Here is a 19,680-nt window from a genome sequence, read left to right as displayed (position 1 = left end):
ACCAATATTCTGGGGTGACCTACCATGATTGTTACTGGTGAGTATGGAACTAGTGGTGGTTTGTGGCTTCTTGTTGTAACTCGCCGAGTTCATGGTGAGGCGACGCACATTCTTCTCGGGTTGGAAGACGATAATGTACATTTTCGGTGTAAACAAACACAGGAGGGCCACAGTAGCACTCAGGCTGATCGAGATACACAGGGTGGTGATCTGGACCTGAAACATATCGATATAATGAGGTTAATCTTAACACGATCGAGATACACAGGGTGGTGATCTGGACCTGAAACATATCGAATTAATGAGGTTAAATCTAACACGATCGAGATACACAGGGTGGTGATCTGGACCTGAAATATATAGATATAATATATAGAAAAGCATTACAATAGTTAAGGAAAATAACTTAAGTTAAGGAACCTTACTTAAATTCTGTAATGCTTTCTTATGGGGTATTTTAAGCTAAAGGATTTCTTAAATATAAAGAATGTTCTTGAAACTGGGTCCTGGACCGGAAAAAATTCTTAACAATGAGGTAAAATTTAACATGATAGCGATACACAGGGGTAATCTGGTTCTGAAAAATATCGAAATAATGAGGTAAAATTTAACATGATCGAGATACACAGGGGGTGAGCTGTACATGACAAACATATATAAAAGAAAGCGTATATCATGAAGCAATGACATAGTAATCTGATTCTGTAATATATCGATATCAGTGTTATCAAAAATTACAGTGTGCACAAGAAGATGATACCCGGAAATATTAGAAAAAAATCAACGGAGCAAAAACACACATTTTGTTTATTACATTGTTGTTTAAGAAATGATACAAATAAACTTCGCTTGTTTGTTTGCCTTTATTTGTGTTAGCAAAACACCATCCACTTAATAACATGAATTGCATGAATTACAATGCTACACTTTCCTTTGTAATATAAATTTCAACTGGCACTGTTATCACGAACTGCCTGACGATTTACTTTCACTATTTCGGTTTTTTTTAAAATTCAGAACATGAACGTTAGTAAACACATCGCGGCTGATATATGACGAGTGATGATCTCATCACACGGTTTGTTATGTGATAGGAAGGCTTGTCCCCTGTGTAGTTTTGTAAGAGCACAACGGAGAAATTTCCCAGCAATCCCGTGGAACGAGGAAACCGTAAGATGTCGATGAAGTAATGGCAAAATAAAATCTTTCAAAGTAAAAAAAAAATTAAAAAAAACTATGTACCTCTTTTTAGGTCCCTATCATATGATGTCTTTTAAGTTATCACATACACTGTATGAGGTATACATAATACAAATTATAACGGCTTATATACATGTGCCGTAAACTATCGAAAATGCATTTATTTTACAAATGAGATGGCGTTCTTACATGTTTTTATTTTTATCAGTCTGTGTGGTTACCAGTTTCAAAATGTTTACAATAAATTGATAGAAACGGGGATTTTTTTTACATACAATGCAACTTATATACGATAAGGTTTACATTTTATTACGAATAACCGCAGGAATGTCTGTAATTAAATACGCTTTTCGTGAGATTTAATGCTCTTTGACCTACTTTGTTATCCTTATTTGACCTACTTTGTGTTATCTCTCATTGACCTACTTAGTGTTATCTCTCATTGACCTACTTTGTATGATCCCTATTTGACCTAGTTTGAGTTATCTCTCATTGACCTACTTTGTATGATCCCGATTTGGCCTAATTTGTGTTATCTCTCTTAAGCCTAATTTGTGTTATATCTCATTGACCTACTAGCTGTCATCCCTCTTTGACCTACTTTCTGTCATCCCTCTTTGACCTACTTTCTGCCATCCTTCTTTGACCTACTTCGTGTTATCTGTCGTGTGTTACTGTAGTGTATCAGTTCCTGTTAATAGATGTTTCACCAATTACAACTGTCCCTAGTTCATTACGATTAAGGTTTTAGGTATAAAAATACTGCGAGGTCTCTCGAGTAAATCTAACATGGCCGATATCTGGTGAAGGTGTAGGAGACATCATGCCATAAATTGGTCTTGATTTGCGGTATGGGTGATGGCACATGTCGTAAATAGAGCAATCGAACACATTATGGCTGGGTCGATTGAGTCGTATGTAATGTGTCTGAATGTAGCTTCCTCTTCCGCACCACTCATAAACCATTCCACGAGTCTATGGTATTAAGAAATACAACATCTGGATATTGTATCCATCATGTTAAGTCATCTAAAACAGCAATAAATAAATAAATTTGTATCTGTACAGTTTTATCTTTACACATGCTAAGCATCCAAAAGCAATGGAAGAGGAAGGTATTTGTATGTCCTAACATAATTCGTGGTTCTCCCTTGTGACGTCAAAAATCCCTCGTGACGCATCAAGAAAATGTATTTCAGTAAACTTTAAATGTCATTTTTAGAATATCGGGTTGGTATTACTATGAATCATCGGGTGGTTAAGCCACTCGCCTTTCACCTAGCCGACCAGGGTTCGATCCCCTGGTGGTCATCTTGGACACAAATGAAGTGTGAATAGCTATATTTGGTCGAAAGTATGCCTCACCTAACTTACCGACTGAAAACGGGAACTCTAGATGTTGTACACCATGTAGAATATGTTTTATCTATAGCCATACATGGTCGATGGTTACTCGGACGAGTAAAAAAACCACGTACACTCAGGGTATACTAGTATATAAACTAATTTGAGATCCCTGTAACCCTAACTGGTGTAAATGTTTCTTTAACATGGTTATGAAGCACGTGTCATACAGAAAGTGAGGTCGAGTTGGTTTCCTTCACGGCTTCCAATAATATTGTCTGTTCTTACACGGAAGTCAGTACCATTGTGTTGGAATTAACATGAACTGTATCTCTTGAGAAGAAAGTCGAGTAATCAATATAAACTTATTTTGCGTCGAACTCCTATAACCGCAGGTAAACAGCTCAATGAACATAAAAATCTACTACATATGCTTTCAGGGCATTTTAATAGTTGTTCCGTTTTAACGCCAAATAAGGAAGTGTGACGTTACTGTCCACTGACGGAGTGACCAGGCCACTTAGGAGTCGTGTAATGGGACTCCACTCCAAATTAACAAAAACCTTGACTCGGTTCTTCAACTTCCAATCGATAATGTTAACAGTTACAACGTCTTAACATAGCTATGTATTTATGCTGAGGCAATATAAGATTAAATAAGGTGTTCTTCGTCTTCCTAGACAGTAAGTAAACCTTATCATAACTCAAGAGATAATCCTGCATCTGGTAGGTCGAGGGATATTTGGTATCTCACAGCGATAGCAATAGAACAATAGAAGACAATAAAAACGTTCGTAGCAACACCCTATCAACAAGTTATAGTGATAGTGACAGTGGAAAATATTAACCGCCCGAAAAATATGCGCACTCGTTTCTTTTTCGATGCAATCTTTGTTATTTTGAAGCGACGCTTCCAAATCTTGCTTGAAGATCTATATCTCAACTGTGATCTCTCGATTATATTACAGGAACTATAGCCCTTTATTATGATTGTGAAATCTTCATTTTCTCTTTGTTGTTAACAAAGCAAAATATCAGTTTATCTGTACTTTTGCAGCAATGCCAAGTTGAAAACAACATAGACCCTTTCGTGGTTTTGACCGCGCGTTTCGGAGAACACGGTGATAATTTCTATGTAGTTATATATGCAAGATTAGATTAATGGTATATTCCACTTACAATCAAACCAGAAATATGTTAGAGAGCACCCAACTTGTATCAAAAAAGTAACTGGGGCTTAGGCTTAGGTCGTTGAAGACGCTACTATCTGGCGGACTATTCAAACTGCAACAATAATGACCCTTTACGAACAGAAATTGTTCAAAACTGATTTAAACAACACTTAAAATCCACTGAAACGTCGTTTTCCATAGCATATTCCATTGACAAGTGACCATTGAAAGCTTTTTCTTTTCAAATGAATGGCCTTTCAATGGTTGAAACATGACCATCTATAAGACAGACAGACTATTGGAAAATAATTGAAATATATTTTTGACCATCATTTTTATATTCCAAATTAGTAATAGAGCTCTTTACTAAACCATTTTTGATCATTGATCGAAAAACCATTTTCATTTAATGACTTTTAATAATTTTGAAAAAAAAAATATTGCAATGGTATTCTTTTTGTTTTGCTAAGCGAAAACTGTCATTGCTTATAAAGGGATGTAACGTTTTAAACCCAAATAAACAAACCAAATTCGCACCCTTTTTATGATGAAGACCATTGAGATCGATTTATATATTTAATAGTGTGTCGGGGGAAAACTGGAAAAATATTGAAAAGTTTATCCTAATTGTCAGATTACGTAGATGATATAAACACACAATTGATATAATGATTTATCGGGTATTTTCCACCTCAGTCCCAGTATCCATTCTCTTTCTAACCTTACCAATGGCATTATTTTGATCAATAGTTTTACGATATAACACGAGTTATATTTCAATTATTTGTAGTCACCAAGGATTTACTCTCATGGAACATTCATCTAAGTAATATGGAAATATTTATCACATCGATTCCCATCTCGCACGATAATTATGTTGCACTTGTAAGAGTATATATTGTTTGACAGATAAATGTACTTGTCACTATTAACGGTAAAGCGGATACTTCCGCAGGCTACCGTCTGTTTATACATTCTTAGATAATATAAGGAATCTAAATATCACGCGAGCACGCGCTGATGTAATATGAACAGAGATTGGAGTATTAAAGAAGGAAACGCCGTCTGTAATTAGGACTATTCAAAACAGACAAGAGATTATGTCGAGGAAATGACGGATCGATCAGAGTTATAATTTTACATTTGTATATGTTTATTGGAAAATCTCCCACAGGAAATGTCCTGATATCAGCCTTGTAGGCAGTGCCAACATCAGGAGTCGCTCTCTGTCACCATAAAACGGGTCTTACTCATATTGTACGAACTATTTAATGACCTTTAACAGGACATACTAAACCCATCCCTGCTCGTTACGAGCATTTAAATTGGTCACAAATGTTCAAGTAGTCGCTTTTAATAAGCGGTGTTATGATTCCTCTGAGGAAGCTAGTCCGTTACCAAACTTTAAAACAACTTTAAGTAAAAAAAAGATGATTGATTAAGGAAATACAAGTTGTCTAAATGGCCAGATGTTATCAGGAGAAAATCTTTCCAAGCAACAATACTTTTGCAGCATATAGGCCTGCCACATGTTTTATACTATTTTTGGTTTCCCTAAACTGGACTTGAGATGAGAAACCGTATATGAGTTTCCCTTTTTATTTTTATATCAGCCTGAAAATGAGATATATCCACTAAGGATGACAAGATATTTTAATATTCCTATGTGCAGAACTGCAAGTTACTATACTAGTTTTTTTCCAAGTACCTTAAGAGAATTTAATTCTTTCGCTTTAAAGTTTGACTTATCGAATGTTGCATAATTTAAAACACTCCTTTTCAATATTAATAAAATGGAACCTGATATAACATATACCTTTATAAACAAAGGTTCTCGAATTATGAATATTACTCTGTGCCATCTCAGAAATTCCTCTAGCAATCTAAATTCTGACCTATTTCGCGATCATTTGAGAGATTCTCCAATTGGTTCTTGTGGCCTTGGTGATGAAACAGCCGAACACTATTTTTTCATATGTCCTTTATTTAATGAACAAAGATCATCACTCAGAACCAAAATACATAACTCTAATATTACCCACTCGCATTTTAACACAAAAACTTTACTGAATGGCTGTGACAATTGTGATGAAGAAAAAATACATATTTATTGCAATGCATATCAGAATATATATCTGAAACTAAAAGATTTTTTTTAAATTTTCTACTATGATAGGCTGGGGAGATACACTAATAATAATATTCATTCATAATGTAATGTTAAATGTTTTAATATTTTTGTTGATAATTGTACTATACCGGATTTGTTTGGAGATGGCTAATATAGGCTTTGCCTGTTGCCAAATCCATTTGTATTTTATTTGCAATAAAATTTGTTGAAATGAAAATGAGTTTCCCTTTTATACCTTGTACGAGTGAAACCACAATATCCTTGAACATCAACTTTTATTCGTGCTACCCGCAAAGATGATCCTCTGAATACTCACTATACATGTATGCTATCTAAATTTATCAACATATACTATATATTGTAGCTACATAACTCGGAACAAGACACAACGGGAAAAAAAACTAAAAATTCTAATTAAGCAAAATAATACTTGGAGACAAAACAATTTACAGTGTATGTGGCTATGAATATAAAACATTGATCTCAGGGACCAGACCTGACATCACCTTCCAGATATTGTACCCCTAACCAATGAGCATTCATGTTTGCAGTTTGATGTATATGACTTCTGTTTTGTGATGCTGATATTTCACTAATGAATTATTTAAACACATTGTTCGACAAGACCGTAAAGTTTTATTATGCCTTATTAATATACGAGATAGAATACCGTTTTGAGTGGTAAACAACTGCCAACGTGAGCCGTAAAAGGACACCGGATGGTAAGCAGTTCAGTGTAATGTCAATATATCTTGTTGTAATTAGGAACATCTCCATATTGACAATATATAATTAAAATAATGACCGCTTCACCTTAGTTTGCGATCTAAAATGATCCAAATACATGTAATCCTATCATGTCAAGTGACCCATATGCATGTAATCCTGTCATGAAAAGGAAGATTTGAATTGACATCAAGAGAAATCTGAAACGGATTATTGAGTCGATGATACACAGTATAGATATATAATGTAGTGTCTATTCATTGGTAAACAACCTCTATCACGAGCAATAGAAATTCACCCATGAGCCAATTTCGATATATGACAAAAGAGCTAATCCTTGAAAAACGCGAAAATAATTCAAAAGGCCCCAGGGGACTGTGATATTTCCATATTCAGGATGCTTACCAGAAGGGTATTCTTAGATTCTAAAACGGTATCAAAATAGAATTGTTTGTCGTCAATTGATATAACTTTCTAAGAAGTATACAAAATTGCAAATGATAACATAATTTGAAGGTAAAACGTAAGAAATAAAATTGCAGATAACGTGACTATTGTCGACTATTTACAAACGCAATTGCCGACTTCAGGTCTCAGTGCACCAAAGATGTTCTGTAAAATATCATAATAAATTTAGATTGTGGAATTAATGTAGATAATGTTGCATTTCAAATCCAACGAGCAAATGTTCAGTTGCATCCCACTATAAGTTTCAACTAAAATTCCAAAACAAAAGAACATAGGTTAGACTTCAATATTTACAACTTATTGCATAGAGAAGTCCACTTGCCTTCACATATTTTGTTGACGTTTACCCGGTTTGATACGTGCTGATATTTCTTTGACCTCGAATATTCAAAACGATGATCGTTCTTGTTTGTCTTATGCTTAGTTAAGTTTTTGACAACTTGATATAAAAAAAACCAATCCGAGTTGATACATAAGTAAATAAATATTTGTCTTTTTTCGAAATCGCAATATGTGTACTTTTTAACATTCTTTGGAGAAATTACATGAGCAGAAAAAGGAGCATTCACTCCCTTGAGGGTACGACAAGAGGAGAATTACTTGTTCTATTCTCAAGGCAGGGATAGATCCTATTAATCTGTTATTAATGATAGAAGTGTTTGTTATTTGTGGTAGGAGGGTTTTATATAGGATCTCAAAATTAACTCTATTAAGATTCATTTTATAAATTGAGTAGGATACAATATGTAAGGAATGTCCATTTTCGAACGTGTTGAAATAGCGTTGCAATCAAACGAACACGTTTATACATTATATATGCATAACAAGTGTTGATGAAGTAATTCAAGGTAATAAAAAATCAATAAGTATCGAGTGTATAGCCAGTAAGTGGCGCTAATCTGAACACAGATATATAATTGTCACCGCCACGTCCCCAAATCGACAGCCTGGGATCGTCATCGACCATGTAAGCCTGTTACTCCTCGTTACCGTTAATTAGGACACCGAAATACGGCCGTGCGAGGCATATTAGCAACAGATTTACCAGATTATGAGAAATGGGTATGGAGACTACAATAATATATCGTTAATAATCACATCTAGACCATGGAATTTCCTGAATTTGCCTCGTGCAAGAATATTTTCATTAAGCTGTAAATATATGGTTTCATAAGCTGCAGGTCAACTTTAGGAGAATGAATTTTAAACGGTCATAAGTTCGTAACCGTTCGCCGTACTGCATCCAACGTCAAGCGATAGCTCCATATTTGATTCAAGGTCAAACCATCTAAAATGGCGGAGTTATAGCACTGTGTAAATAGCGATTTTGCCGTTTTCCTGTCAAAGCTTTTTTCAACGCATTTTAAATTTTAAACACAAAGTTTATTTTCTCAACAAAAGTTTTCAAAACTTTGTATTGAACTTTATCCAAGGTCACCATGAGGTAAAAAACAAGTCTAACTTTACGATGTTTTACTCCATTTAACCTGAACCTACGTATACACTTTGGAAATGTCAGTAGAAATCTGGGTTGTAATCAGCGTCTTATCACCTCAACACCACCGATCTACGTATAATCAGGTGAACAAAACGGATTATGAAATGGAGAAGTTTAAAAACCATATTTCACCACATGAACAGTTTGACATCGTCTAAGTTTTTCAAATTGTGCGAACAATGATAGTCAAGGTTAAACATTTTGGTATTGTTCACGACTAATCAGATTGAAGTCGGAATATCTGGCTTAATGAACAAAACGTGCGTGATTGTCTCGCCGCATATTTGCATTAATTTGCATAAATTTGCATGTAGCGTCCATTGTATGGGAAACGTAATGTATTCCATCTATATCAAACCCTCGCAACCTCAGACACTTGCCCGTTATAATTATGGGATTACAGTCGATCGGAACATCTCGGCTGGTGATGGAGTGTTCCGAGGGTAATCGAGGACAGATTCTGTCCAAGAAAATCGCCATCATGCAGGACTCCTTAGAGTCAATATTGATGAGTTGATTGCATGACTTGGGAATAAGGGCTACCTAAAATAACAATTAATCTCACATCGAGTTAGCTATGTGTTGGCAGACTACTATCGCCAATATACACAATATCTAGCACGGAATCACGTTACTTAACTCTCAGATTTGTTTCTGCTGGATCAGACATTTACTGGATTATATACACTGTACGCTAGTGACTTACGTGATCGACATAAGACGACATCAGAAACAGACATTTTTATAGACTACTTATTAATTTGTACTTAAGCCGTATTACAACCCATTACAGATGCTCTTGATATCACAGGAATTCACAAAGGAAAAAAGTTACATATGTGTTATTAAAGTAATACACGAATCATCTATATTGTTTTCCATTGACTTTACTATTCGGGTTTTTTTGTGTCTATTTTTCTCTTCTTTTTCGATTTTTTGTTAGCCTGCTTGATGTAATATTCCGGAGTTAAATTTGAAAAATTTTAGGGGTTTGTTAGAACCGGTACGAAATTTTTATAATATTTTCAATTAACATTATACACCTATATACTAATACAACAGTTACAAAATGGCCCGAGACGCACATGGTCTTTATTTTGACACCTTCGCCCTTGTTTTCAAAGGTGTTTACCCAATGTTTTATTATTTCAAGTTGGCACTATCAAAGATTAACCCCAGTCCGAATTGCTTTGTCGTTCTATCGTCATTGTATGTAGTTCTGGACGGATGAACCGTCCAATGGTTGAAGGTCAAGACAAACAATATAAATTAAGAGATGATTGTACGACAAATTTATTCAGACTTGAATTCTTCTTCTCGGGGTCAAACAACAAAATACCATACAGCCGGTTATTTTCGCGGGGATGATATTTTCGCGATTTCGCGGCAAATTGCTATGATCGCGAATATTTGATACGCGATATAATGAGAAATTGTTGAGTGATATATATCCTTAAATGCATATCGCGAAAATTTAAAATCACTAACATATGGTTTTCTCGTTTTTAGATCAAATCGCAAAAATTTTGGTCCGCGAAAATAACCGCTATACGTTAATCTAATCTAATAAAATAGCACATTTTGAACTGAAGTTACATCACCTGGAAACAGATTACCACCCTTAAACCATAAACCAGTTAATTATCTGGCTTTCAAAATAAGAACGATGGTATTCTCTTCCTGAATTCCACAGTTAATTTATCGCACTGCCAAACACATTTGTATATGTTTTCAACTGGCAAACCTTTACATCGGGACTATTTACTTTCAAATCGATAAATTATCTGAGCATGTGCACATAAGTAAACCGTTACTTATTATAATGATAACGGAAAAGTTGCAATAGATACATAGAGGATATCCCTGGTTTCTTGATACCAGTTATATTTCATGCAATGGGATGGAAACTTTGATATATTTCATGAGTGCGAAGCACGATTAAAAAATAGCAAAATTTTCTCCTCACGAGATGTACATTTTCCTCCCACTTCCATTTACAGAAGACCATCATTACCAGTACCGCCAAAGGTAAATATTCCGCCAATGTATTTTACAGAGTTATTTGCCCTTGCAATAATCATGTTGCGTATTTTTATGATCATAACGCCTTTTACAAAATCTTAACAACAAAAAAATTATATAAATACTACCTGCATTAGAGGGTGACACTAGGCACTGTCATCCTCTAATGTAGGTAGTATTTATTTTAATATACCAAAGGTCTAGAAACAAAACTAGTTTTCAAGTACTGATTTTAGCAAAAGTCAGAGTCACCGTCGGCATTAAAAAAAACATATGAGCTTCTACTCAGTAGCGCTAACTATCATTGCATTATAAAAAGGAATACTCACAATAAGCATTTAGTGAACATTCTTGTTGTCTTAATTGTCTCCTGCGTTTGTTTAAATCTTAACGTTTTTGTAAATCTCAATGAATTTTGGTTTCGTCCCGTCGTCAGTTTATAACATTAGCAACGTCATGGAGACGCTTGAAATCGCATGTCTTCCGTTCACCTAATCACAGACGATGGCGTCGAAAAAAGAAACCAGTGCGCGTCTTTTTCGGGCGGTTATTATTTTGCACTGTCAAAAATACACTTTCACCCGCTGCTATGGGGTTACTACGAACGTGTTTATTGTTTCCTATTGTTCTAATGTTACCTGCCGTGTGATAGTGTAAAATACCAAATATCTCTCGACCAATCAAAATTCAGAATTCTCACTTGAGGTATAATATGATGTCATACCGCGCACAAACTAATAACATAACAATTATAATGATATTTTCACTATGAATGCTGCATTCCGATTCGTCAAAAGCTAGTGAGTATATCAAAATTGATATTTTCATTATATAATAATGATATATATTGCTTTTATGTTCACCATAAAACCTTTTGTTTGACTGCAAAAATGTAATAAATCATGTAATTTACAAATTCTAACCACAGGAAATACACGTAACACAAGCGAAAATTCGATTGTTTACAGAGTAGAAAACATGAAAGAAAGGTAGGACTTACCTGGAAAGAATTGAGGGTTCCAAAGTAGATGGGAACGAAGGCAAGCCAAATAATACAAGTAGTGTACATAGCAAATCCAATGAACTTGGACTCATTAAAATTCTCCGGAATTTTCCTCGTCTTTACGGCATAAAGAGTACACACAATGATTAACAACATGTTATACATTAGGGACACGAGGAAGGATATGTCGTCCGTTTTACATTTTAGAATCACTTCGTTCCTCTTACCGTTCGGTAAGTAAATACGTGTGCCCGGTGGTTCTATGACAAGCCACACAATAGTGAATAAAATCTGAATTAGAATTAAAATACATGTTATAACAATTTGTGATTTAGGACTGATGAAAGGGGGTCTCCTTGCCGACCGCCTAGCGCTATCAAATATTCTCGATATTCGATTTGTTTTCGTTAATAAAGATGAATATATCACTGAGAATCCGAAACCTACTCCGAACCTCTGTATGGCGCACATTATAGTCGAAGGTTTGGCAATTAGAATAAACGTTATAAAATAGCACATCAAACATCCAGACAAAAGGAAGTAGCTCAATTCTCTTCCGGATGCCATGACAACTGGTGTATCGTGAAACTTCATAAATGTGAGAATAACAACGAGTGTTGCGATAAGACCGACGCATGCCAATACCATAGGAACAAGAGAATATACCGAATCCCATTGCATGTACTGTTTCGGAAGCACGTGGCAATCCCTTTTATCCTTATTTGGCCATCTTCCTCGACCACAATCTTCACACGTGAATTCATCCTTAAGGTATTCAAAATCCTGGCACGTTATGCAAACCCAGCAACAAGAATCTCCCGACTTCCCTATGTATTTGTACTGGTCAAAACTACACGGTTCACTACACCTGGACTCAGGGATGACCCCGGACGTTCCAGATGACCACACGAGACGATCGACGTCCAGTTGTAAGGACATTGACCAGTTGCCCACTACGACGTATTCGTATTTGTTGGTCTTTGGGTTCTTCTGGTAGTTCATGATCCGGTAACGGCCCAGCGCATCTCCCTTGGAATCAAACTGGACCATAGCACCGTAACCATCTGTAACAAAATAAAACACATCATCAAACTGAAACACAGTTTAGTTTGGTGAACGATGGACATAAACTCTGTCAGACATTTTCGTTTGGTGAACGAGGGACATAAACTCTGTCAAACATTTTAGCTTGGTGAACGAGGGACATAAACTCTGTCAGACATTTTGATTTGGTGAACGAGGGACATAAACCCTGTCAGACATTTTAGTTTGGTGAACGAGGGACATAAACTCTGTCAAACATTTTAGCTTGGTGAACGAGGGACATAAACCCTGTCAGACATTTTGATTTGGTGAACGAGGGACATAAACCCTGTCAGACATTTTAGCTTGGTGAACGAGGGACATAAACCCTGTCAGACATTTTAGTTTGGTGAACGAGGGACATAAACTCTGTCAAACATTTTAGCTTGGTGAACGAGGGACATAAACCCTGTCAGACATTTTGATTTGGTGAACGAGGGACATAAACCCTGTCAGACATTTTAGTTTGGTGAACGAGGGACATAAACCCTGTCAGAGATTTTAGTTTGGTGAACGAGGGACATAAACCCTGTCAGACATTTTGATTTGGTGAACGAGGGACATAAACCATGTCAGAGATTTTAGTTTGGTGAACGAGGGACATAAACTCTGTCAAACATTTTGATTTGGTGAACGAGGGACGTAAACCCTGTCAAACATTTTAATTTGGTGAACGAGGGACGTAAACCCTGTCAGACATTTTAGTTTGGTGAACGATGGACATAAACTCTGTCAAACATTTTAGCTTGGTGAACGAGGGACAAAAACTCCGTCAGACATTTTAGTTTGGTGAACGAACTCTGTCAAACATTTTGATTTGGTGAACGAGGGACGTAAACCCTGTCAGACATTTTAGTTTGGTGAACGATGGACATAAACTCTGTCAAACATTTTAGCTTGGTGAACGAGGGACAAAAACTCCGTCAGACATTTTAGTTTGGTGAACGACAATGAAATAATTAGATTAAATGTAAATTTGGCACCAACAACATTTGTATCAACAAAAGAAGATGATACGATTTAATCAAACCGTTAACATCTGCAATAAATCACATCAAATCATCATGTCATTAAAGTGTAAGTTTAGTACATTGGCGAGCACAGACATTACAGACAATACGCGTTGTGGGGTAGGGGGGAGGGTAAGGGGTCACCAGTTCGATAGAAGCTTTTGTTACATGAAATAGCACACAATGATCTTGAAGATATTTACAATAATATAATATGATGATGATCAAACGTTGACTGCATTCTCCAGATTTGTAACGCAAACTATGAACAATTGGTGTATTTTTGAAACAAAATTCCTAAATATAATCTACTAACGATTGATTAATTTTCATATCATATACCTTAAATCACAAACCATCAGAATAATGAGAGCGAATGTTTTGTAGTTCAGATAGGTCAACCAACGGAAAAAAAAGTTTCATGACACTGTTTTTAAGCTCTTTCATTAAGGTCATCGGACCATTATTTGAACAATGTGTTTTGAAAACCAAAACCATGATAATACTAGTTCAATCATATCATCATCAGACATCTGAAATAAAATACTATCATGCTCTTATCGGTTCTGTAGTCGAATTTCTTCTGTCAGACAATTTTCATATCAATCAACCAAACATGTTCCTTTTAAATGAGCGGATTGGGAGATGTGGATTAGATTGTGAATGTGGGGGACAGGGATATCACTATATAAACAAATTTAATTGGTTTTACCACAGTGTATAAACGTTCGTTGGTGCAATTGCACAGTTGGAATTAAGCCAAGCCAAGCTGACCATTGATTGAGGTAATTGACAAGGAATCGTTTACTCTCTCGGAACGCTTTGTTCAGTTGTTTCATACATTTATAAAACGTTGAGTATGGAATACGGTTTTACATTCCAGATCTAAATGTGATTAGACAGACTTATTCTATCGTAATGATAATCTTACCGTGTGTCCCATTTCTATTATGCATGATGAAGCATAAAATGTCACTTCATATTAGAAATAGGAAAAATATCAACTTTAATATCTTGACCGGAAACTGGAGTAACTATCCTTACATTTCAAGCATGAGCTTACAAAATTGACAGACAGGAAGAATAACTTACTTTAGTTAGTGAAGGACAACTTCAAAAAATCGGTTTCACAAGTGTAAAGTTAATTTAGAATAAGGGCAAACATAAGATAGATGGTGAGTGCCATGCCTGCGTGAGTGGGCGAAGTATAAAGAGGCTACGAGGTCAAGGTCGAGGTCAATTGGCCAAAACCTATCAAAAACCCATTATTGTCTATTATAGTCGTAACACAATATGTTTCGGATGGAAAAGGGCGCGAGAGGATAAATTTAGAAACAAATGAGTGATATGGATATCATTAAGTCTACATTTGTAACTGCTTGACGTTTGGTAATCAATTTCTCCCTAAAGATATAGATAGGTCTCAAGTGTATGATATATTCAAGCAGGCTTGAATGACAGGTCAATGTACAGGGGATATATGGCATTGTCTGGATGTAAATAATGTTAATTCTACTACAATGTAAATATACCAAAAGGTAGTAAGTTCTTTTCCGAAATTTCGATATTTTTATTTACATACCAGTATATCATTTATTTAATGATTGTTGTGCTGTTGAAAACATATAACAGGTTAAAATAAAGATAATTGATTAATATCAACTTAATGTAATTAAGACCTCTACATTGGAATTCTTTTATCCCAAACCGAAGCTAATTGTAGTTTTACAAACTTAGTCACATTATACTGAACTGTGACTGTCCCATACTGATCTGTCTCTCCTCTAGCCCCTACAAATTAGATGTTACTACCAACTCGCTATTACCTGTGAGTCGTTGTTATAAACATACCTACCACTAAATCACTATCAACCTGCCATTTGCTTAAATAACATACCTATTACACCAAATCACTATTAACCCGCGAGTTATTTAAATCATTCCTACTACCAAATCACTATTAGCTTGCGACTTATTTTATCAAACAGACCTACTGTCAAACCATCATTAACATTCGAGTTGTTTAAATAAACATACCTACTTCCGAATCACTATTAACCTGTGAGTTATTTTATCCAACAGACCTACTGTCAAATCATTATTAACATGCGAGTTGTTTAATAATCAGACCTACTTCCAAGATTTTAATTGATTTAAAGATTTTAATTATTTCACACACATGAATATGTGTTACTTGAATACATAATAGTATACACAGACATGTGCATGACACGATGGAAACAAACCCTACAAGGTATAAAGATACAGAAAGTTATAATTGTATACTGTTTAAATTTAAAACAAATCATTACCTTTCTTATAAAAACATGTTTATAACTTCGATACTGTAACCATTCAATAAACGCTAATTTAAAAACAGTAGAATATTTGGTACGGTACTGAGCAAAATATTGATCTCTAATAGCTTTAATTTCCGTATTATCACATTTTAAAAGATAGTGAAATTCTCCGATATCAACATGACATAAATTACATATTCTATTTTCTTTTGGGATACCAAGCCACTATACCAAATCACTATAAACCTGGGCCCAGTTGTTCAAAGCATGGTTAGCTTAATCACATGATAAGTGAAATTTTCATTCCTCATTTTTTGAGAGTATTTTTTTGCAAAATTTGTGATTATATCTTAACTAAACTCAGCAAACAAAAGGAGTTTTTAAAATTCTTGTAAAATTTTGTAAAATTTGTGTTATTAGAAATTATTTTATCTTGATTTGAAAATTATCATTAAACATCCTCTGAACAACTGGGCCCTGGTCAACTAACATTGGCGTCCGGTTACACAACCAGTGAATGTTCTATGTGTGACATTTCGGGGACTAGTACGATCTACCTACTCACATCCATTACACCTGACAGGAGAACCACCCAAAGGTGTAAAACGAGTGCGAGTTGTCTTCGAAATTAAAGTCGAAGATCGATGACCATGTTGATGTGTGCACAGCTGAATTACATGGTACAACACAATGCTACATGTATATCATTGTACATGGACCGTAATGATCTCGCTACTCCTTACCTATAACCTGGTCATGTACATTTTTACGTTATATCTACATCACTCTGACTAAAGGACACGACGGTAGCTAAATTTTTGGATATATTATATAAATTACAACAGAAAATCAAAATGTCCAGTTAATGTCATTTTTATTAAATGACGAGTAACATGTAAGTCGTTATTAATATATATTGATATAACCAACGAAAAAGGTCGAGTATTTAAGTATTGTAAAATCCTAATAACATTATCAGATTTTAGATATAGAATTTACATTAGGAGTGGTAATTGGATATGGAATTCATTTCACACGAGTGAGTTTTTTTAAGTTACAAAGGTACGAGCTTTGAAAATATCTTAATGTTGCTTTTAGTAATCAATGAAGATATGTGATTTAGCGATTCAAGTCTGTCTGCGTTCTCGTACCCAGAAAAATAGAAATGCAAATTCCAAAACGGTTTTCATATGATTGATATATTTTAGATACTACACACTCGTCCAGTCACAACCACACTGCTGGGATACTTTAATCCCCTCAGACCATGAATGCGGCCCTTGATTTCAGGTTTTGTACTCTATGAATTCGTCGGAGGTGTACCAAGTGCATAGCAAGTAAGCTTATCAGAAATCAATATGTATTTGCATGATGCCAAATGGAAACTGACATGAGAAATGTATCTGATTTTATATTACAATCACGCTTTTATCCAGGCACCTTTTTAAATCAGTTTAATCAATTGAGAAGCTATTGCCACATCTACGAATGAAAAACACATATATTTTTACTGTTGTGTGTATCAAAAAATATCATAATATATGTTATGATTATAAGTGTGTAAATAACAACAACAACTGGTAGTATTGACAGATTTCTATGACAGTATTTAATATCAAGATAGATAGTTCTATGACAGTATTTAATATCAAGATAGATAGTTCTATGACAGTATTTAATATCAAGATAGATAGTTCTATGACAGTATTTAATATCAAGATAGATAGTTCTATGACAGTATTTACTATCATGACAGAGAGTTCTATGACAGTATTTACTATCATGACAGAGTTTTCTATGACAGTATTTACTATCAAGATAGATAGTTCTATGACAGTATTTAATATCAAGATAGATAGTTCTATGACAGTATTTACTATCATGACAGAGTTTTCTATGACAGTATTTACTATCATGACAGAGATTTCTATGACAGTATTTACTATCAGTTCTATGACAGTATTTAATATCAAGATAGATAGTTCTATGACAGTATTTACTATCATGACAGAGTTTTCTATGACAGTATTTACTATCATGACAGAGATTTCTATGACAGTATTTACTATCATGACTGAGATTTCTATGACAGTATTTACTATCATGACAGAGTTTTCTATGACAGTATTTACTATCATGACAGAGATTTCTATGGCAGTATTTACTATCATGACAGAGATTTCTATGACAGTATTTACTATCATGACAGAGTTTTCTATGACAGTATTTACTATCATGACAGAGATTTCTATGACAGTATTTACTATCATGACAGAGATTTCTATGACAGTATTTACTATCATGCAGAGATTAGACGATTATTCTATGACAGTATTTACTATCATGATATATATTTATATGACAGTATTTACTATCAAGACTAGATAGTTCTATGACAGTATTTAATATCAAGACAGAGAGTTTCTATGGCAGTATTTACTATCATGACTAGATTTCTATGGCAGTATTTACTATCATGATAGAATTTCTATGGCAGTATTTACTATCATGACAGAGATTTCTATGACAGTATTTACTATCCTGACAAAGATTTCTATGACAGTATTTACTATCAGAGTTTTCTATGACAGTATATTACTATCCAGACAGAGAACAGAGATTTCTTCGGCAGTATTTACTATCATGACAGAAATTTAAATAGCAGTATTTACTTTCCTGACATATTTCTATTGCAGTATTTACTTTCCTGACATATTTCTATGGCAGTACTAACTATCCTGACAAAGATTTCTATGACAGTATTTACTTTCATAACAGATTTCTATGGCAGAATTTACTTTCATGACAGATTTCTATGGCAGTATTTACTATCATGACTGAGATTTCTTTGGAAGTATTTACTATCATGACCGAGTTTTCTATGACAGTATTTACTATCTGACACATTTCTATGACAGTATTTACTATCCTGACATATTCTATAGCAGTATTTACTATCATGAAGAGTTTCTATGCAGTATTTACTATCATGACAAGATTTCTATGGAAGTATTTACTATCCTGACAAGATTTCTATAGGCAGTATTTACTATCATAACTAGATTTCAATGGCAATATTTACTATCATAACTGAGATTTCTACAGAAGTATTTACTATCATGACTGAGATTTCTCTGGCAGTATTTACTATCATGAGTGAGATTTCTACAGAAGTATTTAATATCATGACTGAGATTTCTCTGGCAGTATTTACTATCATGAATGAGATTTCTATTGAAGTATTTACTATCATGACAGAGATTTCTATGGCAGTATTTACTATCATGACTGAGATTTATATCAGTGGCAGTATTCACTATCCTGATATCTTTCTATGGCAGCATTTACTATCCTGACAGAAATGTCTATGGCAGTATTTACTATCCTGATATCTTTCTATGGCAGTATTTACTATCATGACCGAGATTTCTATGGCATTATTTACTATCATGACAGAAATTTATATAGCAGTTTTTACAATCATGATAGAGATTTAAATAGCAGCATATTTGCAATTCTGAAAGCAATAATATGTTTATTATCCCGATACATACGTAAGATATTATTTGCCTGATATCCTTATTTATTTTATACGCTATAAATTCATGTCATGTTTATTCACTGACCATAGTCGTTAGCGTCATATTGTATGGTGATATAAAGTTAAAACTTCACTTCAATCGGTTCCAAATTTCATAACAGATTTCTATGGCAGTATTTACT

General features: G+C 34.5%; 1 protein-coding gene across 1 annotated transcript in view; it reads right to left on the bottom strand.

Moving 5' to 3' along the window:
- Positions 1-19,680, bottom strand: part of LOC138336316 (metabotropic glutamate receptor-like) — a 109,673-nt gene that overhangs the window by 4,794 nt on the left and 85,199 nt on the right. The window contains exons 4-5 of the mRNA XM_069285753.1: positions 11,562-12,628; positions 24-216 (exon numbers count right to left, since the gene is read on the bottom strand). Of these exons, the coding sequence (XP_069141854.1) occupies positions 24-216; positions 11,562-12,628 (1,260 nt within the window). The remainder of the gene's footprint in view (positions 1-23; positions 217-11,561; positions 12,629-19,680) is intronic.

This window comes from Argopecten irradians, chromosome 12 (assembly GCF_041381155.1).
Source record: "Argopecten irradians isolate NY chromosome 12, Ai_NY, whole genome shotgun sequence".
NCBI lineage: Eukaryota > Metazoa > Mollusca > Bivalvia > Pectinida > Pectinidae > Argopecten > Argopecten irradians.
The sequence above is the reverse complement of the archived record's forward strand: the minus strand, read 5'-3'. Positions and strand labels throughout refer to the sequence as shown.